The 23,446-nt window shown below is 44.2% G+C and overlaps 1 protein-coding gene across 2 annotated transcripts; it reads right to left on the bottom strand.

Annotated features, from left to right (window-relative positions):
- Positions 1-12,223: 12,223 nt before the first annotated feature.
- On the bottom strand, positions 12,224-16,800 carry Smkr1 (small lysine rich protein 1). Of its 2 annotated transcripts, none has more exons than XM_042695999.1 (3): positions 16,654-16,800; positions 16,042-16,200; positions 12,224-12,716 (listed from the first exon to the last, which is right to left on the bottom strand). In XM_042695999.1, exons 2-3 carry the CDS (start codon positions 16,084-16,086, stop codon positions 12,528-12,530), a joined length of 234 nt encoding a protein of 77 aa, XP_042551933.1. In that variant the 5' UTR covers positions 16,087-16,200; positions 16,654-16,800; the 3' UTR covers positions 12,224-12,527. The 2 variants fall into 2 exon arrangements, with proteins under 2 accessions (XP_042551933.1, XP_042551934.1); XM_042696000.1 differs by lacking the exon at positions 16,654-16,800 and adding an exon at positions 16,307-16,587.
- Positions 16,801-23,446: the final 6,646 nt, after the last annotated feature.

The following is a 23,446-nucleotide window of genomic DNA, read 5'->3' as shown; positions in this document are numbered from 1 at the left end:
AAATAAATATATATATAAATAAAATAAACTACAAAAGCCAGAAGTGGAGATGTGGCTTAAGTGGTAGAGCACCAGTCTTGAGCAAAAGAACAGAGTCCAAGCCCTGAGTTCAAGCCCTAGGACTGAAACAAAAAAAAAAAAAAAGGAAAGGCTAGGGATGTAGCTTCATGGTTAAACACCTTACCTAGTACCCTCAAGGCCTTGGGTTTATGCACCATTAAGGAAGGAAGGAAGGAAGGAAGGAAGGAAGGAAGGAAGGAAGGAAGGAAGGAAGGAAGGAAGGGAGGGAGGGAGGGAGGGAGGGAAGGAGGAAGGGAGGGAGGGAGGGAGGGAGGGGAGGGGAGGCGGGAAGGCAGGCAGGCGAGGAGAAAAGGAAAAAGAAAAAGAACAGAAAAAAAGAAGCCAAGCCTGTCATGCTAGCTACTCAGGAGATTGAGATCAGAGGACTCTATTGCCAATTATGCAGCAAAAGGTGGGCACCAACTGTGAGCAGAGCGAGGGAGGTGGGATCAGGAGAGTGGCGCATGGAGTGGAGTGGACTGGTGAAACAACACAGACCAACTTCGTATCCGAGGGCTCTGAGGTTTAGAAAATGGCTGAGAACACGATGCAGACAGCTACTGGCCCCTACCATTTGTGGGCCACCGTTCTCGGAGGCCCCGGGAGGCAGCTGACAAAGGACCTTCACACTCCTCCAGGGGAGAAAGTCGGAGGACTATAGGAAGAAGCCAGTGCCAAGTGTTATGCTCTCACATCACCGCTCCCATCAGGACGAGACTCTGTATGCACGGAACAGCCTTTATAAACCCTGAGCCCACATGTATAAATCACAGTGAAAGATCACACAATTCATGAACAAACAAGACAACATGCTGCTCTCAAAAACTAACAACACAGGGGAGAGGTCTTAAGTGAGAGCGAAGAAGAGAGGATACACAAAAAGATCACAAAAAGCATGTGGAGAGAAATGGCTGACAAAGTAAGAGAGCAGACCCATGAATAACTAGAAGAATGCCAAGAGCAGGTGGACAAAAAGCAAGATGAAATGATGGAAAAATGCAGGCTATACAGAGCTAAGAAAGCATAAAGAGCTCTAACTCCCGGTTGAAAGCACAGGCACAGACTGGGAATGTAGCTTAGTGGTAGAGTGCCTGGGTTCGATTCCTCAGTACCATATAAACAGAAAAAGCTGGAAGTGGCACTGTGGCTCAAGTGGTAGAGTGCTAGCCTTGAGCAAAAGAAGATCAGGGACAGCACCCAGGCCCTGGGTTCAAGCCCCAGGACTGGCAAAAAAAAAAAAAAAACCCCAAAAACATAGGCAATAGAACAAAAGAAGTTGAAAATAGAGTTATCAGGTGTTGAAGACAAAGCAGGGGAATTAGAACAAACAGTTAAAAGCATTAAAAAAAAAAAACACTCAAGCCGGGCGCTGGTGGCTCACGCCTGTAATCCTAGCTACTCAGGAGGCTGAGATCTGAGGATCGCGGTTCAAAGCCAGCCCGGGCAGGAGACTCCGTGAGACTCCTATCTCCAATAAACCACCAGAAAACCGGAAGTGGCGCTGTAGCTCAAGTGGTAGAGCGCTCGCCTTGAGCTGAAGAGCTGAGGGACAGCGCCCAGGCCCAGAGTTCAAGCCCCACGACCGACAAAAAAAAACCACTCAGAACATACCGAAGGGACATTCAAGAACTAGTGGATTTGGCCAAAATCTACAAATAGACCAAATCTACATATAACTGGACTAGATGAGAGAGAATTAAAAACTAAAAGCATTGAGACCTATTCAATAAAATAATACCAAAACTTCCCTAACATCAAAAAAGAGACTGACGCCCATCTGACAGAGGCAGGCAAGCCCAGGGAAGAAACATGCCTAGACGCATTGTGTAAAAACTCTTGAGTGAAAGATAAGGATGTAATTTTAAAGGCAGCAAAATCAAAGAGGGAATTTATCAAAATGGAAAAAACATTAAATAACTGCAGATTTCTGAATGCAAGGAAAGCCTGGAGAGGTATAATTCAAGCTCCGAATTATAAAAAATGCCAACCTCGTATACCCAGTGAAGCTATCATTCACAATCAATGGAGAAACTAAAACTTTCCACAATAAACCAAAACTAGTAAAATTCATGAACATGGGGCTGGGGGGTTAGCCCAGCAGAAGGGCGCCCGCCCAGCGTGTGCAAGGCCCTGGGTTCGGTCCTCAGCCCTGGAAAAAAAAAACAAATAAAATTCATGAACACTAAATTAGCACTACAAAGGATACCAAAGGGAAGCATACTATCTGAAGAAGACAAAGTCAAAGAAACCCATTAATGAATAAAAAAATCGCAGCTGGGAAGTGGCTCAGTGGTAGAGTGCTTGCCTCGCATGCATGAGGCCCTGGGTTCGACTCCTGAGCAACACATAAACAGAAAAAGCCAAAAGTGGTGCTGTGGCTCAAGGGGTAGAGTGCTAGCCTTGAGCTGAAGAGCTGAGGGACAGTGCCCAGGCCCAGAGTTCAGGCCCCACAACCAGCAAAAAAATAAAATACAATAAATCATTGGGTACCAGTGGCTCACACCTGTAATCCTAGCTACTCAGGAGGCTAAGATCTGAGGATCAGAGTTTGAAGCCAGCACAGGGAAACAACAAAGTGGCAGGAAACACAGTATCTCTTTTTTTAAAAACAATTTTTTTTGTCAGTTATGGGGCTTGAACTCAGGGCCTGGGCACTATCTCTGAGCCGGGTGTGTGTGTGTGTGTGTGTGTGGCAGGAAACACAGTATCTCTTTTTAAAAGAATTTTTTTTGTCAGTTATGGGGCTTGTGTGTATGTGTCAGGAAACACAGTATCTCTTTTTTTTAAATTTTTTTTGTCAGTTATGGGGCTTGAACTCAGGGCCTGGGCACTATCTCTGAGCCGGGTGTGTGTGTGTGTGTGTGTGTGTGTGTGTGTGTGTCAGTCAGGAAACACAGTATCTCTTTTTTTAAAAACATTTTTTTTTGTCAGTTGTGGGGCGTGTGTGTGTGTGTCAGGAAACACAGTATCTCTTTTTTAAAAAATTTTTTTTGTCAGTTATGGGGCTTGAACTCAGGGCCTGGGTACTATCTCTGAGCCGTGTGTGTGTGTGTGTGTGTGTGTGTGTGTGTGTGTGTCAGGAAACACAGTATCTCTTTCTTTAAAAACATTTTTTTTTGTCAGTTATGGGGCTTGAACTCAGGGCCTGGGCACTATCTCTGAGCCGGGGTGTGTGTGTGTGTGTGTGTTGTATGTGTGTGTGTCGGGGGTGTGTGTGTGTGCGTTTTGCTCAAGGCTTGTACTCTACCACTTTGAGCCACCATTTCCAGTTTTCTGGTGGTTAATTAAAGATAAAAGTCTCGCAGGGCACCAGTAGCTCACGCCTATAATCCTTGCTACTCAGGGGGCTGAGATCTGAGGATCGCGGTTCAAATCCAACCCTGGCAGAAAAGGCCATGAAACTCTTTTTTTTTTTTTTTTTTGTCGGTCGTGGGGCTTGAACTCTGGGCCTGGGCGCTGTCCCTCAGCTCTTCAGCTCAAGGCGAGCGCTCTACCACTTGAGCTACAGCGCCACTTCCGGTTTTCTGGTGGTTTATTGGAGATAGGAGTCTCACGGAGTCTCCTGCCTGGGCTGGCTTTGAACCGCGATCCTCAGATCTCAACCTCCTGAGTAGCTAGGATTACAGGCATGAGCCACCAGCGCCCGGCTACATGAAACTCTTATCTACAATAAACCACCAGAAAACCGGAAGTGGCGCTTTGGCTCAAATGGTAGAGTGCTAGCCTTGAGCTGAAGAGCTGAGGGACAGTGCTCAGGCTCAGAGTTCAAGCCCCAAGGCTGACTAAAAAAAAAGATAAAAGTCTCACAGACTTTCCTGCCTGGGCTGGCTTCAAACCTTGATCCTCAGATCTCAGTCTCCTAAGAAGTTAGGGCTACAGGTATGGCCATCATTAAACATAAATGTATAGCAGCAGCCTACATTAATAAGGAAGATTCAAACACTGTCTCAAAAAACAAATCTCACTGTCAAATACAAATGGATAAAACTCCCTGTATTTTGTCTGATCACAACAGAATTAATCTAGAACTCAATAGCAAAAGATACTACAGAAAATACTCAAACAGGGGCTGGGAAGATGGCTTAGGGGTAGAATGCTTGCCTTGCATGCATGAGGCCCTGGGTTCGATTCCTCAGCACTACATAAGCAGAAAAAGCCAGAAGTGGCACTGTGGCTCAAGTGGTAGAGTGCTAGCCTTGAGCTGAAGAGCTGAGGGACAGCTCAAACACATAGAGATTGTACTGTTATATAGTATGTTGTTCACTGAAGAAATAAAAGGAAGAAATGAGAATGTTCTTACTCTCCAATGAAAATAAAACACTTCATACCAGAACCTCTTGGATATAGAAAAAGCAGTGTTGAGTAAAAGAATAGAAACTCACTGGTGGCTCACACCTGTAATCCTAGCTACTGGGGTGGCTAAGATCTGAGGATTGTGGCTCAAAGTTAGCCTAGGTATTAAAGTTTGTGAGACTCTTATCTCCAATAAACTACTCAGAAAAAGCCAGAAGTGGTGCTGTGGCTCAAATGGTAGAGCCCTCGCATAAAGAGGCTAGGGTCAACACCTAAGCTCTGAGTTCAAGCCTCAGGACTGGCCAAAAAAAAAAGGAAAGAAAGAAAAGATAAAAGAAAAAAAAGAACAGAAATTGCTCAAGTAAATAATCTCAACTAAAACTTCTATAAAAACAGGAACAAACCGAACCTCAAAGTACTAGACAGATGCAGAGTGATTGTAAAGATTCGGGCAGAAATCAATGAGTTATAGACTAGTATCAAAGAAACAAAAAGCTAGTTCTTTGAAAAGATTAGTAAGATTGACAAACTCCTAGCTAATTTGACCAAAAGTTTAAAAAGGGGGCTAGCAAGGTGGCCTGGCGGTAGAGGGCTTGACTCACATGCATGAGGCCCTGGCTCGGTTCCTCAGTACCACATAAACAGAAAAAGCCAGAAGTGGCGCTGTGGTTCAAATGTGCTAGCTTGAGCTGAAGAGCTCAGGGACAGCGCCCAGGCTAGAGTTCAAGCCCCATGACCGACAAAAAAAATTTTTTTAAGGGAAGTAGAAATATCCAAACCAACCAATTAGATATGAAAAAGGAAATATAACAACAAACATTCAAGAAATCCAAAAGATTATGAGGGACTATTTTCAAAACCTATGCTCAAATGAGATGGAAAATGTAGTAGGAATAGACAAATTGCTAGAGACAAATGAGCTGCCTAAGCTGAACCAAGAAGATATAAACCACTTAAACTGACCCATGACAAGCTATGAGATCAGGAGGAAAGTAATAGTCTCCTAACAAGGAAAAATCTAGTCCCAGATAGATTCACAGCTGAATTCTAGAAGACCTTTAAAGAAGAACTAACACAAGTACTCCTCAAATTTTCCATGAAATAGAAATGGAAGGATAGATATCCAACACATTTTATGAAGCCAGTATTATACCCATCCCCAAACCAGGTAGGGACCCACAATAAAAGAGAGCCAGGCGGGGCTGGGAAGGTGGCTCAGTGGTAGAGCGCTTGCCTTGCATGCATGAGGCCCTGGGTTCGATTCCTCAGCACCACATAAGAAAAAAAAGAAGGGCTGAGAAGGTGGCTCAGTGGTTAAAGCACTTGCCTTGCATGCCTGAGGCCCTGGGTTCAATTCCTCAGCACCACATAAGCAAAAAGAAAAAAAGCCGGAAGTGGCGCTGTGGCTCAAGTGGTAGAGCGCTAGCCTTGAGCTGAAGAGCTGAGGGACAGTGCCCAGGCCCAGAGTTCAGGCCCCATGACCGGACCCAAATAAAAAAGAAAAAAAAGAAAAAAGCCGAAAGTGGGGCTATGGCTCAAGTGGTAGAGTGCTAGCCTTGAGCTGAAGAGCTGAGGGACAGCGCCCAGGCCTAGAGTTCAGGCCCCATGACCGGACCCCCCCCTCCCAAAAACTAGAGAGAGCCAGGCACTGGTGGCTCATGCCTATAACTCTAGCTACTCAGGAGGCTGAGATCTGAGGATCCCAGTTCAAAGCCAGCCCAGGCAGGGAAGTCCGTGAGACTCTTATCTCCAATTAACCACCAGAAAACGGGAAGTGACGCTGTGGCTCAAGTGGTAAAGCACTAGCCTTGAGCTGAAGAGCTCAGGGACAGCACCCACGCCCATAGTTCAAGCCCCCATGACCAACCAAAAAAAAAAAAGAGAGAGAGAGAACCTATAGCTGGGTGCCAGTGATTCACACCTATAATCTTGGTGACTCAAGAGGCTGAGAGCTGAGGATCACAGTTCAAAGCCAGCTCAGGCAGAAAAGTCTCCATGAAACTCTTATCTCCAATTAACAAGCAGAAACCTAGAAGTGGCACTATGGCTCAAAGTAGTAGAGGACTACCCTTGAGCAAAAAGAGCACAGGGACAGTGCCCAGGCCCTGAGTTCAAGCCCTACAACCAACAACAAAAAAAGAGCGCCTATAGACCAATCACTTTGATGAACATAGACACAAAGTTCCTTAGTAAAATACTTGCTAATAGAATTCAACAACTAGCCGGGCGCTGGTGGCTCACGCCTGTAATCCTAGCTACTCAGGAGGTTGAGATCTGAGGATCGCGGTGCAAAGCCAGCTCGGGCAGAAGAGACCATGAGACTCCTATCTCCAATAAACCACCAGAAAACCGGAAGTGGCGCTGTAGCTCAAGTGGTAGAGCGCTCGCCTTGAGCTGAAGAGCTGAGGGACAACGCCCAGGCCCAGAGTTCAAGCCCCACGACCGACAAAAAAAAAAAAAAGAATTCAACAACTAATCAAAAATTATTTATATGAAAGGCAAGAATCACAAGGATCATCTCAATAGATGCAGAAAAAGCCTTTGACAAAATCCAACATCTGTTTATGGTAAAAGTTCTGGAGAAACACATGTTAACATAATAAAGGCAATATAAGACAGACCTAAAGTCAATATCATACTAAATGGAGAGCAAGCATTCTTTTTTTGTTGTTGTTGGTCATGGGGCCTGAACTCTGGGCCTGGGCACTGTCCCTCAGATCTTCAGCCCAAGGCTAGCACTCTACCACTTGAGCCACAGCATCATTTCGGGCTTTTTCTGCTTATGTGGTGCTGAGGAATCAAACCCAGGGCCTCAGGCATGCAAGGCAAGCACTCTACCACTGAGCCATCTTCCCAGCCCAATATCATACTAAATGGTATATATGTGCACATCGGAGGGAAACTAGGAGGAGGACACAGAACTAGGGGAAAACATACAACAGTGGGACCCATCAGCTGCACTTGACATTGATCAAAACAAACTAAGCAACTCAATGGCATCGATGGGAGGGAGGGAATGAGTGGGAAAGAGCGAACAGCTGACACTATGCAAAAGGAAAGGAATGTACCTATCACCCAATGTGGAAGAAATAACGTACAGTCAAAGCCCATAGAACTCATAAACTTTATAGACCACAATAGACAATTTGCCCCATGAAGGATAGAATGTTTATGACTTTAACTAAGCATCACTATCCCATAATACTGTGAAATTATGTAATTACTTAATCACAATAAAAAAATTGCAAAAAAAATCCCAAAAAACTAAAACCATTTCCTTCAAAATCAGAATAAGGCAAGGATGTCCAATCTCCACTCATTTTTCAGTATAAAACTGGAATTCTCAGCTAGAGTTATAAGGCAAGAGAAAGGTATAAAAGGGATTCAAATAGGGAAAGAAGAAATCAAACTATCCCTATTTGCAGATGACAAAATTTTTTACCTAAAGAACTTGAGACTCCATCCTCAAGCTTCTAGAGCGGACCAATAACTTTGGCAAAGTAGTAGGATAAAAAACCCAAAAGATGGGCTGGGAAGGTGGCTCAGTGGTAGAGCGCTCGCCTTGCATGCTCAAGGCCCTGGGTTCGATTCCTCAGCATCACATAAGAAAAAAGCCGGAAGTGGCGCTGTGGCTCAAGTGGTAGAGCGCTAGCCTTGAGCTGAAGAACTGAGGGACAGTGCCCAGGCCCAGAGTTCAGGCCCCACGACCGGACCCCCCCCCCCCAAAAAAAAAAAAACAAACCAAAAGAATCAGTGGCTTTTCTTTTTTTTTGTCAGTGGTGGGGGCCCTGAATTCTGGGCCTGGGTCTGTCCCTCAGCTCAAAGCTAGGACTCACTTGAGCCACAGAGCCACTTCTGGCTTTTTTTGTTTTTGTTTATGTGATGCTGAGGAATCGAACCCAGGGCCTCATGCATGCAAGGCAATCAGGAAAACAATTCCATTTGCAATAGCCTCAAAAAAAAATATTGTTGGGGGCTGGTGGCTCACGCCTGTAATCCTAGCTACTCAGGAGGCTGAGATCTGAAGATCATGGTTCAAAGCCAGCCTGGGCAGAAAAGTCCCTGTTAGACTCTTTATCTCCAATTAATCACTCAAAAACCAGAAGAGGCCCTGTGGCTCAAGTGGTAGAACACTAGCCTTGAGCTGAAGAGCTCAGGGACAGCGCCCAGGCCCTGAGTTCAAGCCCTATAACCAACCAAAAAAAAAAAAAGGAATATAGTTAAAAAAAAAAAAAAAAGAATCTGAAGAAAGAAATCAAAGATGTTCATGGACAAGTAGAATTAATATCAGGAAAATGGCCATAATGGCAAAAGTGATCTACAAATTCAACATAATTCCATCAAAATCTCAATGACATTCTTCACCAAGATAAAGAAAATAATCCAAAAAAATTCATATGGAACAACAAGATCTGATGCAATTTTAGGCAAAAAATGCAATGCTAACCATATCACAGCCTCAAACTTCACTGCAGAGCTAAAACAACAAAAACAGTTTGGTACAGGCAGGAAAAAAGGATTGAAGACCAATGGAATAGACTAGAAACCCATATGCTTAGTTACCTGATATTTGCCAAGGGAGTAAAAAATTTACATTGGAAAAAACATTGCCTCTTCAATAATTAGTACTGAGAAAACTGGACATCCATATGTAGAAAACTAAAATAGGATTCCTGTTTGTCACCTTGCACCAATATCAACTCAAAATGGATCAAAGACTTCAATATAAGAATAAAACTTTTGGGGCTAGCCGGGCGCTGGTGGCTCACGCCTGTAATCCTAGCTACTCAGGAGGCTGAGATCTGAGGATCGCGGTTCAAAGCCAGCCCGGGCAGGAGAGACCGTGAGACTCCTATCTCCAATAAACCACCAGAAAACCGGAAGTGGCGCTGTAGCTCAAGTGGTAGAGTGCTCGCCTTGAGCTGAAGGACAGCGCCCAGGCCCAGAGTTCAAGCCCCACGGCCGACCAAAAAAAAAAAAAAAAAAAAAAAACTTTTGGGGCTGGGAAGGTGGCTCAGTGGTAGAGCGCTTGCCTTGCATGCCTGAGGCCCTGGGTTTGATTTCTCAACACCACATAAGCAAAAAGAAAAAAAAAGCCAGAAGTGGCGCTGTGGCTCAAGTGGTAGAGCCCTAGCCTTGAGCTGAAGAGCTGAGGGACAGCGCCCAGGCCGAGTTCAGGCCCCACGACCGGACCAAAAAAAAAAAAGAATAAAACTTTGGAGGTGGCATTGTGGCTCAAGTGGTAGATTGCTGGCCTTAAGCACAAAGAGGCTCAGGGACAGCGCCCTCAGGCCCTGAATTCAAGCCCCAGGACTGGCAAAACAAATAAAAAACATAAAGAATGAAACTTTGAAACTACAAGATGGAGGAGAAACATTAGAACTTATCAGAATAGGTAAGAACTAAAATACAACTATTCATGATAACAAATATAGGACTCAATGCATTTGCACACAAATTGGCTAAAGGAGGCTATATTTAAGGGAGAAATCAAAAGGCATAACCCCTCTGAACAAGTAAAGTACTGTTTATCAAGGCAAATACCAGGAAATGGAAACATGGTTTTGGGCAGGGGAGGTGGTGTGGGGGGGGGGGGTAGCTTAGGAATGGAGAGAGGAAGGGTTAGCAAATGCAATCTCATTGTATTCAATGTACTCTTTGTTGTTGTTGTTGGTCATGGCATGGGGCTTGAACTCTGGGCCTGGGTGCTGTCCCTCAGCTCTTCAGCTCAGTGGTAGGCTAGCACTCTACCACTTGAGCCACAGTGCCACTTCCGGTTTTCTTAGTGGTTTATTGGAGATAAGAGTGTCACAGAGTTTCCTGCCTGGGCTGGCTTTGAGCTGCGATCCTCAGATCTCAGCCTCCTGAGTAGCAAGGATTACAGGTGTGAGCCATCATGCCCAGCTCTCAATGAACTCTGTATAAAAAATGAACTATGTAACTTGTGGTTAGGGATGGGAGGGGGTAAATGGGGGAATGAAGAAAGGGGTGACACTAACAAGTATTGTCTAAGGGAGGGTGGGGGGGGAGGATGGGAAGGGATGGGAAGGGGAAACAAAGGAGGAGGCTACAATGTTTGATAAGAAATGTACTCATTATCTTGCCCATGTAAATTGTAACCCCTCTGTACAGTATTTTCACAATAAATAAAAAAAAAATAAAAAAGAAGTATTGTCTAGGTATTCATAAATACTAAGAAGTACTGTCTATATACTCATAACCTGACTTACAGAATTATAACCCCTTTGTACAACTTCTTAATAACAAAAAAAAGAGAGAAGAAAACCAAGATAGCTTGAGGTCCTGCGTTCATGTTCTGGTAGTAGGAAAAAAAAAGAGAGAAAACAATGCCTAGGAGAAAGATATTCATAAGTAAGCATGTGCTTTTTTGCCAAGTTTTCCATAAATAACAAACACCTTTTTGTGAAAGAAGACATGTCATAAAATTAACAGGACTTAAGAAACAAAGAACTCCCACTCATCTGGTTGAACCACTACTAAATATCCCCATGCTGCTGATCACATGTATGGTGTATATGTGTACACAGTTATATGTTATAGACCGTGACAGACAATTTGCCCCAGGAAAGTTAGAATGAACTTGTAACTTTAAATGAGCATCATTATTCCACAATACTGTGAAATTTGGGAAAGAAAGTATGTAATCACTTAATCACAACTAAAAAAAAAAAAAGAACCTCGGGGAAGGTAGGGAGGGAAGGGATAGTAGGGGGAAAACAATGGAGGGGGTAACAATGCTCAATAGGAAGTGTACTTATTACCTTGCTCATCTAACTGTAACCCTCTGTATAATATCTTTACAATAAAAAATTTAGAAAAAAATAAATTGAGTTACAACAAAAAAATAAATAAAAAAAAAAAATTCTGGCAACCTTAAGAGTAAAAAAGAAGGAAAGAAAAGTTGTCTCCCTTGCACATCCCAAGTTCTTCACTCATATGCTACAGGAGCAGACAGAGTTATTGATAGGCCCTGGCAGAGAGACAGAGCTCTGAGGCTTGTCTGACTCAGAATTAATGGTGGTTCAGTTACACAGAGGCCCTAGTCACCTCCTGCTGGCAGTAGCATCAACAGGTAGGAAACAAGACAGGACAGCTGAAAATCTGAGGAGAGTGGTTACCCATATCTCCCTGTCCCCTAGCAGTTCCAGCTTAAATCAAAGCCCAGCAATGAGTATTAGCATAGCAAAGCCACTTAGAAGACCTACAGTGAAGAAACTGTTAGTTATCCCCCACCTTTAAAAAAAATCATCTGTGGGGCTGGGAAGGTGGCTCAGCAGCAGAGCGCTTGCCTTGCATGCTTGAGGCCCTGGGTTTGATTCCTCAGCACCACATAAGCAAAAAGAAAAAAGCCGGAAGTAGTGCTGTGGCTCAAGTGGTAGAGCGCTAGCCTTGAGCTGAAGAGCTGAGGGACAGCGCCCAAGCCCAGAGTTCAGACCCCACGACTGGACCCAAAAAAAAAAAATCATCTGTGCTGTCTGGACAAAGGACATGATATAGGTATGATAGATAATTCTTATACTAGGCTCTCTTTTTTTTTTTTTTGTCGGTCGTGGGGCTTGAACTGGGCCTGGACGCTGTCCCTCAGCTCTTCAGCTCAAGGTGAGCACTCTACCACTTGAGCTACAGCGCCACTTCCGGTTTTCTGGTGGTTTATTGGAGATAGGAGTCTCACGGTCTCTCCTGCCCGGGCTGGCTTTGAACCGCGATCCTCAGATCTCAGCCTCCTGAGTAGCTAGGATTACAGGCGTGAGCCACCAGCGCCCGGCTAGGCTCTCTTTTTTAAATAAATTTTTATTGTGAAAATACTGTAAAAAAAAAAAAAAAAGAAGACATGTCATGCAAAGTGGAATTTCCTTTTGAGAGCAAGGTTTAATTCTGGTCCAGAATTATGTTTTAAAGTCCTATCAATTCTACCACACTGTTGTAAGAATCACTCAGGTTTTTCCCTCCCTTAAGTGTTCTGAAAAACCAAAGTGGCTAACCACAGCCAGCTTAGCCAAGGAAGTGAAACACATTTACCATCATTTACCACAGAGTACACAGATCACGCATTTCTTGGTGTCTCTGGTAAAGTCTATTTTGCCTGCAGTCACGGTGTTCTCCTGATTTCTCTCACTGATGTTCTGTAATAAGATACTCTCAAATTCCATCGCTTAAATCTTGTTTTTCCCTTTTTTCCCTTTGGGTGCGCCTGGCCAGGAGAAGCCCCGCAGGTAAAGGCAGTCAGCCGCATTGTGGGCAATGTAGTGGAGGTTCAGCATGGCTGCCGGGCTGAGGATGTCCACCTCCGGCTTCTGCTTCTTCCCACGAGACTTGCCTCCTCCTTTCTTCCCTTTATCTGGCTTTCAAAGACAAGGGCAGATATGAATGAGAACATTCCTTTTGAGAACCTTGACATCATTTTCCATATTTCCGCATTCAGTATAGGGGGAACCTTAAAATGAAAAAAATTTAAAAAGTGTTGATAAGGAAGTCTGCATGTTCAAAATAACCAGAAGAGTCTGATAGCCTATTATAATACAAAGGAGCGGCTAGGGTTCTTTGTTTTTGTGCCAGTACTGGGACTTGATCTTAGAGCCTGGGTGCTGTTCCCTTAACTTTTTTTTTTTTGGGGGGGGGGTCTGTTGTGGGGCTGTTGTTGGCCTGGGCACTGTCCCTCAGCTCTTCAGCTCAAGGGGAACACTCTGCCACTCAAGACAGCACCACTTCCGGTTTTCTGTGGTTTATTGGAGATAAGAGTCTCATGGACTTTCCTGCCTGGGCTGGCTTTGAACCGTGATCCTCAGATTTCAGCCACTGGCACCTGGCTTCCCTTAGCTTTTTTGCTCAAGGCTAGTGCTTTACCTACTACTTGAGACACAGCTCCACTTCTTTTTGGTAGGTAATTGCTGGCTTCCAACAGCAATCCTCAGATCTCAGCCTCTCAAGTAGCTAGGCTTACAGGCAGATGCCACCTGTAACCAGCTTGCATTAATTTTAAACACATGAAATTCATTGCATATTACCTACATGTCTATAATTCTCTTAGGAAACTGAGTGAGTGAACATTTTCAGTTTCTGGGCCCATTCATCTCTTTGGTCTGCTCAATGAATTCCATGGCTTTTGATTCTGTCTGGTCTCAAAGCACAGAACTCCCAATGTAAAACTCCTCAAACTCCATGAGGAAGACTACTCAACTCTAGCTACCTGGGCCTTCTTTCTAGTTCCCAAACTTGCAAGGCTCTTCCTGGTGCACACCTTGTTCTCGAAGGCCTTCATGTAACTTAAGGGTATGAGTTGTGGCTTCTGCTCAAATATCACCTCCTAAGAAAAACTTCCCTAGCAGGACATTGGTGGCTCATGCCACTAATCCTAGCTACTCAAGAGGCTGAGATCTGAGAATCACCACCATTCGAAGCCAGCCTGGCTAGGAAAGTCCATGAAACTCTTTATTTCCAGTTTAACAGTCAGAAGCCAGAAGTGGATCTGTGGCTCAAGCAGTAGAGAACTAGTCAGTGCCCTTGTCGAGTTCAAGCCCCAGTACTGGCACAAAAAAAAAAAAAAAAAAAAAAAGAAGAAAAGAAAATAAGAAAACAATAACCCAAAATAAAACCTCCCTAGAACTCAGGTAACCATATATTACCCAAACCAGGCCACTTTAAACAAATGAACATAAACCAGTACTGTCCCAGGACAAAGCTGGGTACCAATGCTCTCCTCTCCATACCTGTACACCCCAACAAGGTTCCTGGACCTGAGGTGTCACTGTCTATCTCTTACCCTAAGCTCTTTTCACTATTCAATACTGTTTATTTAAAACCTCTTCCTAGAGTTGGGAGCTCAGTGGCTCATACTTGTAATCCTAGCTACTCAGGAGACTGAGATCTGAGAATCCAGGTACTAAGTCAACCTAGGTAGGCAAATCTGAGAAACTTATCTCCAATTAACCAACAAAAAGCCAAAAGGAGAAGCATAGTTGAAGTGGTCTTGAGCAAAAAAAAAAAAAAAAAAAAGTCAGTCTAGAGTATGAAACCCTGAGTTCAATTCCCAGAACCGAAAAACAAGAACCATCACCACACACAAGAAAGTTTTGGGGCTGGGAAGGTGGCTCAGTGGTAGAGTGCTTGCCTTGCATGCCTGAGGCCCTGGGTTTGATTCCTCAGCACCACATAAAGAAAAAAGTCGGGGGCTGGGAAGGTGGCTCAGTGGTAGAGCGCTTGCCTTGCATGCATGAGGCCCTGGGTTCGATTCCTCAACACCACATAAGCAAAAAGGAAAAAGCTGGAAGTGGCGCTGTGGCTCAAGTGGTAGAGCACTAGCCTTGAGCTGAAGAGCTGAGGGACAGCGCCCAGGCCCAGAGTTCAGGCCCCACAACCAGATCCTCCCCCCCCAAAAAAAGAAAAAAGCCGGAAGTGGCACTGTGGCTCAAGTGGTAGAGCATTAGCCTTGAGCTGAAGAACTGAGGGACAGTGTCCAGGCCCACAGTTCAGGCCCCATGACCGGACCCCCCAAAAAAGAGAAAGTTTTGCCGATTAGTTCACTACCAAATTCTCTTCTCTGGACCAATACCTGGCATACTACAGGCATGAATAAATATTTGCTGAATTGATTACAATTCAGATGCAATGCAGGACTTGGGTTTAGAATGCAAGCATGGATGTCTGCTTTTCTAAATTTTAAGATACCGCCTTTATCCAGTCAACAAATATTCACAGATATCTGCTGTGTATCTGGCTGTCTGGTTGTTGTCATGATGCTTACAGTCCAGTAAGAAAAAGACAGTCACATAGTCACAAACACATTTGCTGATCACTATTCTGGGAAAAAAGTTTCCCTGGAGTACATGGCATTACAACAGCACAGGACAAGGAGGGACAGCAAGGAAGGGTCTCTAAGGAGTGAGACTTGTCCCATTAGGACAAATCAAAGGTACTGAGGTTGCAGAGAACAGGGACAGTTGAGGGACTAAAACAAACAACAACAAAACCAAACCAGATCAGTGTGGTTAGTTTATAGCTAACTAGGATAGTCAGAGAGAGTTCGGTCTGAAAGACCTTTCAGACAGCTCTGGCCTACAACCTTTGTCAACTAACACAATGGACTTTTATCCAAGGAGCAGAAGGAAGCCATTAACTTTCAAGAGCTTCCATTCCATGGGCCCTTGATGAAAAATGAAATTATTAACCCTGTGAAGTAACCCAGGAATGCCTCTGCATAAGGGAAGAAATACTTAGCCTAAGGGGGAGCCAGTGGCTCATCCCTGTCACTCTAGCTACACAGGAAGCTGAGATCCAGAGGATCTTGGTTCAAAGTCATCCTGGGCAGAAAACTCCGCAAGACTCCATCTTCAAACAAATAGCAAAAAAGCTGGGCTGCACTGCAGTCTAATGGAGAAGGAGTGAGGCTTTCTAAGGTGCCTTAAGTGAGGAGCAAATGGCTGTGGGATGGATGCTGAAGAAGCAATAGGAAACAAGAGGTCCTTCTAAGCTGAGTCTTAAAAAGCACAGCGATAGCCCAAGATGAGGCAGGTGCAGGAGGCGTCTAGACAACTGTGAGTCGAGGGTGGGCTACAGGTCGGCTTTTTATCTTATCAGACTTCTCTGATAAGAGAAGTAGCATGGTAGATAAAACCTAGAAGGTTGGGGCCCGCGGTTACCAAAGATTGCACAGCAAACTCAAGTACTTACTTTGGCAGACTGTGGTGCCTGCTTTGGGACTTTGGGCGGGGCCATCAGGGACACGGCGGGTTTGGAGAGACCGCGGAGAGGTGGTCACATGCTGAGGAACAGGTGGGCTCGGCCGGCCGGCAGTGCAGTGGGACCAGGGCTCGCTTCCTACTTCATGGTCTGCAGAGAAGCCCGCCAAGGGGGAGCGGGAGGTGAGACCCGGCGACTGGGGGTTTCAACCTCGGGTCCTAACTCTCGCGCTCGGCTATTTCCACTTGCGCTCTACCTCCAGTCTGGCATTTTGCTGGTTAACTGGCGAGTCTCCCGAGCTTGTCTACCCCAGCTGGCCTCGAGCCTGCAATCCTCAGAAGCTGGCCTCCTGCGTCGCTAGAAGGACCTCCTCCTTCGCTTCCCTCACGGAAGGCATCTTCGGTGCGTGGAAGTCGCTCAATGGGACAGGCATCGCAAAGCAGCCACTCGGCAGAGGGAGGGCTCCGTGGGCTTCCACCTCTGCTTCCGGGGCGGGCGCAGCGCACCGAGCCCCGCCCCTTCCCGACCTCGCGGCCGCGCGGGACGCCCCCACCCCCGGAGACGCGGAGCGCGGAAAGCGCGCCCGGGACGAGCGTTAGTTACCGTGCTCATCTTCTCAGCCGAGCCGGAGAGCGGGACACGCGTTCTCTTCCCCGTAGGCGGTGAAACACCCCAAATCCCGGGTGCAGGTCCCCAGCCTTCTCCAGGCCCGAGGCCGCAGCCCGTCCCGCGAGGTGTTCCGCGCGGTGTTCCGCGCGCGCGCACAAACGCCGCCGGCGCGCGCGCGCGCGCTGCTGGGCGGGGCCGCGCTGTGCTAACCGGTTGCCATGACACCGGGGCCCCGGCCTTACCGCCGGGTGGAGCGCGCCGGGCCCGCGGAGCGCCCGACAGCCAGTCCACCGGGTGTCGTCGGCGAGGCTGCCCCCCGCGGGCGGGCCATCCTCTCGAGCGGGGGCGACTGCGGCTGCGATCGCCGGACCGCAGCTCCGCTCCCCCGCAGCTGTTTGGACGGGGCTCTGGAGGAGCGGGTCTGGCCGGCCGTGGACAGACCGCCACACACGGTGACCGCTTTTGGAAGAGGGGAATAGGGACTTTGAGGAGAGCCGCGAAGAGAATACAGTGGAGGAAATGTCTGTACAAGAATCGGTATGGCCTCTAGAGAGGGATGAGGTTCCTACACCCCAGGTGCGGTTTGATAGTTTGGCTTCCGACCCTGCCGGTTCACCGTCATCTCTTCCCTGATTCCCCTTGGAAGCACGACTCGCTTTTTTTTTTTGGTCAGTCGTGGGGCCTGAACTCAGAACCTGGGCGCTGCCCCTAAGCTCTTTGGCTTAAGGCTAGCACCTCTACTTCCTGTTTTGTGGTGGTTAATTGGACTTTCTTGCTTTGGCTAGCTTTGAACCATGGTCCTCAGATCTCAGCCCCCTGAGTAGCCAGGATTACAGGCGTGAGCCACCGGTGCCCAGCTCTGAACAACTTTACAAAAAAAAAAAAAACTTGTACAAAGAAGTTGTCCTTTAACAAAGCAGTTTATGAATACAATGCATTTTGACCCATATCACCCCTTTCAACATTCTCACCCATCCATTCCCTTCCCACCCCTTCCCTCACTCATCTTTCTTGTGTAAGATATACATGGAATTCTTGACTGCATTCTCCTCCTCTTCATCTACCTTTTCCCCTAGACCTCACACTATCCCCTTTCAAGTACCCCTTTCCTGGTGTTTTGTTTTGTTGAACTTTGACTTTGCTTTTCTAAGGAATTAGAGTTCTCCCTTGAATTTACAGTATTTCAGTTAATTCTTTTGCATACACTTTCATACCCCACAATGTATTTACTTATAATTTCTAAGCTAAATCTAGCTTCCACATATTTTCCAGCCAGTGTTACTTTAAAAGACACAAAGCTCAAGCAAGCATACTTTGTATAAACTGAAGATGTTAATTTAAGATAACTATTCACCCTTACTGCAGAATAGCACTAGTGAATTTTATCTATGAATACACATCCTTATGTCTTCTACATAAATAGTAAAGCTAACTGTGCTAATCTTAAAATATATCACCAGAATGGAAGCGTGCATTCTTAGAATTTCCAAATTTAGCATATTCTATCACTACCTTTCTTTCTTTTTTTTTTTAATTTTATTTTATTGTAAAGCTACTATACAGAGGGTTACAGTTACATGAGTGAGGTAATGAGTACACTTCCTCTTGAACATTGTTACCCCCTCCATTGTTTTCCCCCTACCATCCCCTCCCTCCCTCCCTTCCCCGAGGTTCTTTTTTTTTTGATTGTGATTAAATGATTACATAATTTCAAAGTCACAAGTTCATTCTAACTTCCCTGGACCAAATTGTCTACCACAGTCTGTAATATATAACAGTGTTCACATGTTATATACCATATTTGTGATCAGCAGCATGGGGATATTTAGTAGTGGTTCAACTAGATGAGCGGGAGTTCTTTGTTTCTTAAGTCCTGTTAGTTTTGTCGTATCACCTAACCTTTTGGATTTAGCATCCACTTATCAGGGAGACCATGTACCGTTTGTCTCTTCGTTCTTGGCTTACCTCGCTCAACATGATTCCTTCTAGCTCCATCCATTTCCCTGCAAATGCCATTATTTTGTCATTTCTAATGGCTGCATAATATTCCATTGTGTATAGATACCACAATTTTTGGATCCATTCATCTGTGGTGGGGCATCTAGGTTGTTTCCATATCCTAGCTATTGCGAACAGTGCTGCAATAAACATGGAGGTACACGTGTCCTTGTATATTGGTTCCTGTTGTTCAGGGTAGATGCCTAGAAGTGGTATGACTGGGTCGTAAGGGAGGTCAATCTTTAGCTTTCTAAGGACCCTCCAGACTGCTTTCCAAAGTGGTTGTATAAGTGTACATTCCCACCAGCAGTGTAATAGGGTTCCTCTTTCTCCACATCCCCTCCAGCATTTGTCGTTGGCTGATTTGTGGATGTGGGACATTCTGACTGGGGTAAGGTGGTATCTCAGGGTTGTCTTTATTTGCATTTCCTTCACCACCAGGGATGATGAACATTTCCTCATGTGTTTCTTTGCCATTTTTATTTCTTCATTTGAGAAGTCCCTCTTTAGTTCCCTTGCCCATTTAGTAATTGGTTTGTTAGGTTTGGGAGGGATTAGTTTCTTGAGTTCCCTGTATATACAGGATGTTAACCCCTTGTCTGATATATTGCTGGTAAATATTTTTTCCCAATTAGTTGGTTGTCTTTCTAGCTTAGTTGCGATAGATTTAGCTGTACAGAAGCTTTTTATTTTAAGGTAGTCCCATTTGTCGAGTCTCTCTCCAACTTCTTGTGACCCTGGGACTCTGTTCAGGAAGTTCCTTCCTGTGCCTATTAGTTCAAGTGTCTCTCCTACTCTGTCCTGCAGTAATTTCAAAGATTCAGGTTTAATGTTAAGGTCTTTAATCCATTTTGAGTTGATGTTGGTGCATGGTGATAGGCTGGGGTCCACTTTTAGTTTTCTGCATGTGGCTGCCCAGTTTTCCCAGCACCAGCGGTTGAAGAGGCTGTGTTTCTTCCATTGTATGTCTTTGGCTCCTTTGTCGAATATCAGCTGGCTGTAGGCCTGTGGATTTATATCTGGATCTTCTATTCTGTTCCATTGGTCTTCGGGTCTGTTTTTGTGCCAGTACCATGCTGTCTTTGTGATTATAGCTCTGTAGTAGAGTTTGAAGTTCGGCATGGATAGCCCTCCCATATTGTCTTTATCCCCTAGAATTGTTTTGGCTATTCTAGGTCTTTTGTTGTTCCATATAAATTTTTGGACTGTTTTCTGTATTTCAGTGATGTACGTCATTGGGATTTTAATAGGAATTGCATTGAATTTGTATATTAGTTTTGGAAGTATCACCATCTTTACTATATTAAGTCGGCCTATCCAGGAGCATGGGAGGTCTTTCCATTTCCTAGTGTCTTCTGCAATTTCTTTAACTTTTTATAGTTCTCATTAAATAGTTCTTTTACATCTTTGGTTAGGTTAATTCCTAAATATTTTATTTTTTGGGAGGTTATTGTGAATGGGGTTGCTCCCTTTATTTCCCTCTCTTCCTTTACGTTACCAGTGTATAGGAAGGCAACTGATTTTTGTGGGTTTATTTTGTATCCTGCTATTTTGCCGAAGTGACTTATGATTTCTAAAAGTTTGAGGATGGAGTTTTTGGGATCGTGGAGGTATAGTATCATGTCATCTGCAAAAAGGGATAGTTTAACTTCTTCTTTCCCTATGCGGATCCCTTTAATGTCTTTTTCTTGCCTTATTGCCCTGGCTAAGGGTTCTAGGACTATGTTGAAGAGGAGTGGAGACAGTGGGCATCCTTGCCTTGTTCCTGTTTTTAGGAGGATTGGTTGTAGCTTTTCCCCATTAAGTATAATATTGGCTATTGGTCTGTCATAAATGGCTTTTATTGTTTTTAGAAATGTTCCTTCTATTCCTATTTTCTCCAGAGCTTTTAGCATGAATGAATGTTGAATTTTATCAAAGGCCTTTTCTGCATCTGTGGCGATAATCATGTGATTCTTGACCTTGGCTCTGTTGATATGCTGGATTACATTTATTGACTTACGTATGTTAAACCATCCCTGTGTCTCTGGGATGAAGCCTACCTGATCATAGTGTATTATTTTTTTTATGTGTTTCTGGATTCTGTTAGCTAGAATCTTGTTAAGGATCTTTGCATCTGTGTTCATCAAGGAAATTGGCCTGTAATTCTCCTTTTTGGTTGGGTCTTTGCCTGGTTTGGGGATGAGTGTGATATTGGCTTCGTAGAATGAGTTTGGGATAGCTCCCTCCTTCTCTGTTTCTCTGAAGAGCTTGAGGAGTATGGGTATTAGTTCTTCTTTAAAGGTCTTATAGAATTCTGCTGTGAATCCATCTGGTCCTGGGCTTTTTTTTTGTTGGAAGACTTTTGATAGCTTCCTGTATCTCATTATAGGATATTGGCTTATTTAATTGGTTAACTTCTTCTTTGCTCAGTGTGGGTAACTTGTATTTCTCTAAAAATGCATCCATTTCCACCAGATTTTCTTCCTTTAGAGAGTATAGCTTTTGAAAGTAGTCTGTTAGAATTGTTTGGATATCTTGGGTACGTGTTGTGATGTTTCCTGTGGCATCCCTAATCCTATTAATATGGGTTTCCTCTCTTCTTTTTTTAATTAATCTTGCCAACGGGCCATCAATTTTGTTTATTTTTTCAAAGAACCAGCTTTTTGTTTGGTTTATTTTGGTTATGGTTTTCTGATTTTCTAATTGGTTAATCTCTGCTCTCAATTTGGTTATCTGGCTTCGTCTAGTAGCTTTAGGTCCCATTTTTTCTTGTTTTTCTAGCTGTTTTAGTTGCAACATGAGATTATTTACTTGGTCTGTCTCCATTCTCTTGATGTGGGCACTGAGGGCAATAAATTTGCCCCTCAGGACTGCTTTTGCTGTGTCCCACAAGTTTCTTTGTGAGGTGTTTTCATTTTCATTGAGTTGTAGGAAATGCTTTATTTCTTCTCTGATCTCTTCTGTTACCCAGGCCTTGTTAAGGAGTGTGCTGTTCAATTTCCATGTATTAGAGAAATTTCTGCGGTATGCTTTGTTATTGAAAGCTAGCTTGATTCCACTGTGGTCAGATAGGATACAGGGGATTATGTCGATCCCTTTGTATTTGCTTAAGTTCCTTGCATGAACTATGATATGGTCTATTTTGGAGAAAGTTCCATGAGCTGCTGAGAAGAATGTGTACTGTGTTGTTTTAGGGTGAAATACTCGGTAGATGTCAGTTAATTCCGCTTGAAGTATGGCCTCACTTAATTCGGTAGCTTCTTTGCCAATCCTCTGGTTGGTAGACCTGTCCTTTGGTGAGAGTGGCGTGTTAAAGTCTCCTAGTATTATTGTATTGGGATCTATTTTATTCTGTAAGTTTGAGAGCATTTGTTTAACATATCTGGGTGCACCGATATTTGGGGCATATAAGTTGATGATGATTATATCCTCCTCTTGGATTGTTCCTTTTATTAATATGTAGTGTCCGTCCTTGTCTTTCTGTACTGATTTTAATGAAAAGTTTATTTTGTCAGATATCAGGATAGCTACACCTGCTTTCTTATTGGGGGAATTTGATTGGTAGATCCTCTTCCACCCCTTCACTCTGAGTTTGTTTGTATGTTTGGCTGAGAGGTGGGTCTCCTGAAGGCAACAGATGGATGGGTCTTGTTTTCTGATCCAGTCCTCAGTTCGTTTTCTTTTAATTGGCGAATTCAGCCCATTTATATTAAGAGAAAGTATAGAGAGATGCATTGTTGTCCCTGCCATTCCGTTTTCCTAAGTTTTTCTTCTTTCCTTTCCTCCTGTGCTTGCTCAGTTAGACTTTGAGTAATGCCTGTTTGGGGCAGGTCCCAGTTCCTGGTTGCTTTCTTCAGGTTGTGTCCCCCCTCTTAGAATTCTTTGTAATGCCGGCTTAATGTTTATGTATTCATTTAGTTTTTCTTTGCTATTAAAAGTTTTCAGTTCTCCATCGAATGTGAATGCTAGCTTTGCCGGGTATATCAGTCTGGGTTGGCAGTTATTGGCTCTCAGGGCTCGTATGGTGCTTTACCAGGCTTTTCTTGCATTCATTGTTTGTATGGAGAGATCTGCAGTGATTCTAATTTTTTTCCCGTTGTAGTATAGCTCCTTCTTCATTTTTGCTGCATGCAGGATTGTTTCCTTATTATTCAGATCCATCATTTTTACTATAATGTGTCTAGAAGTGTTTCTCCTGGGATCTTGCTTGTTGGGTGTTCGATAAGCTTTTGTGATGTAGTTAAGATGGTCGTTTTTGAGGTGGGGAAAATTTTCATTGACTATCTTGTTAAATAGGTGTTGCATTCCCTTGCTCTGGAATTCCTCACCTTCGTCCACTCCGATTATGCGAAGGTTAAATTTTTTAGCATTATCTGCTTGCTCTTGAATTTCCCTTTGGTTTAATTTGAGTGATTTTTCCATATCTGTCACTTTTTGGTCCAGTTGGTGTATTCTGTCTTCTGTATCTGACACTCTACCTTCCATTTCATTCACTCTGTTGACCGTGGCTTCTATTGTGGTTTGCATGGTGGAAATGGATCCCTTTATGGATTCAATGTTGGTTCTCAGAGTACTGATCTCACCTCTCAATGAGGTGAGATCATTATGCATTACCTCTAATTTGGCGTTTATCTCACTTCTTACTGAGGTTTGTGCAGCTTCTATTTTTGCATCCAACTTTTGTTTGATATCCTGTATATCTTTTGATAGTTCATCCTTGTGCTCTTTCAATTTCTGATCCATTTCTCGCTTTATTTCTTGAGTCATTGCCTCCAGCAACCCTTGGATGTAGTTTTTGTCTTCCATT

This window comes from Dipodomys spectabilis, unplaced genomic scaffold (genome assembly GCF_019054845.1).
Source record: "Dipodomys spectabilis isolate Male_0828 unplaced genomic scaffold, ASM1905484v1 ptg000197l, whole genome shotgun sequence".
In the NCBI taxonomy this organism is placed as follows: Eukaryota; Metazoa; Chordata; class Mammalia; order Rodentia; family Heteromyidae; genus Dipodomys; species Dipodomys spectabilis.
The sequence above is the reverse complement of the archived record's forward strand: the minus strand, read 5'-3'. Positions and strand labels throughout refer to the sequence as shown.

What these genes read in the sequence shown, in the direction of transcription:
- Smkr1 (XM_042695999.1), bottom strand. Translation starts at nt 16,086, where the DNA reads ATGGCCCCGCCCAAAGTCCCAAAGCAGGCACCACAGTCTGCCAAA. An exon ending in AGGCACCACAGTCTGCCAAA is followed by an intron (nt 12,717 to 16,041) that starts GTAAGTACTTGA and finishes TGTCTTTGAAAG; the next exon opens with CCAGATAAAGGGAAGAAAGG.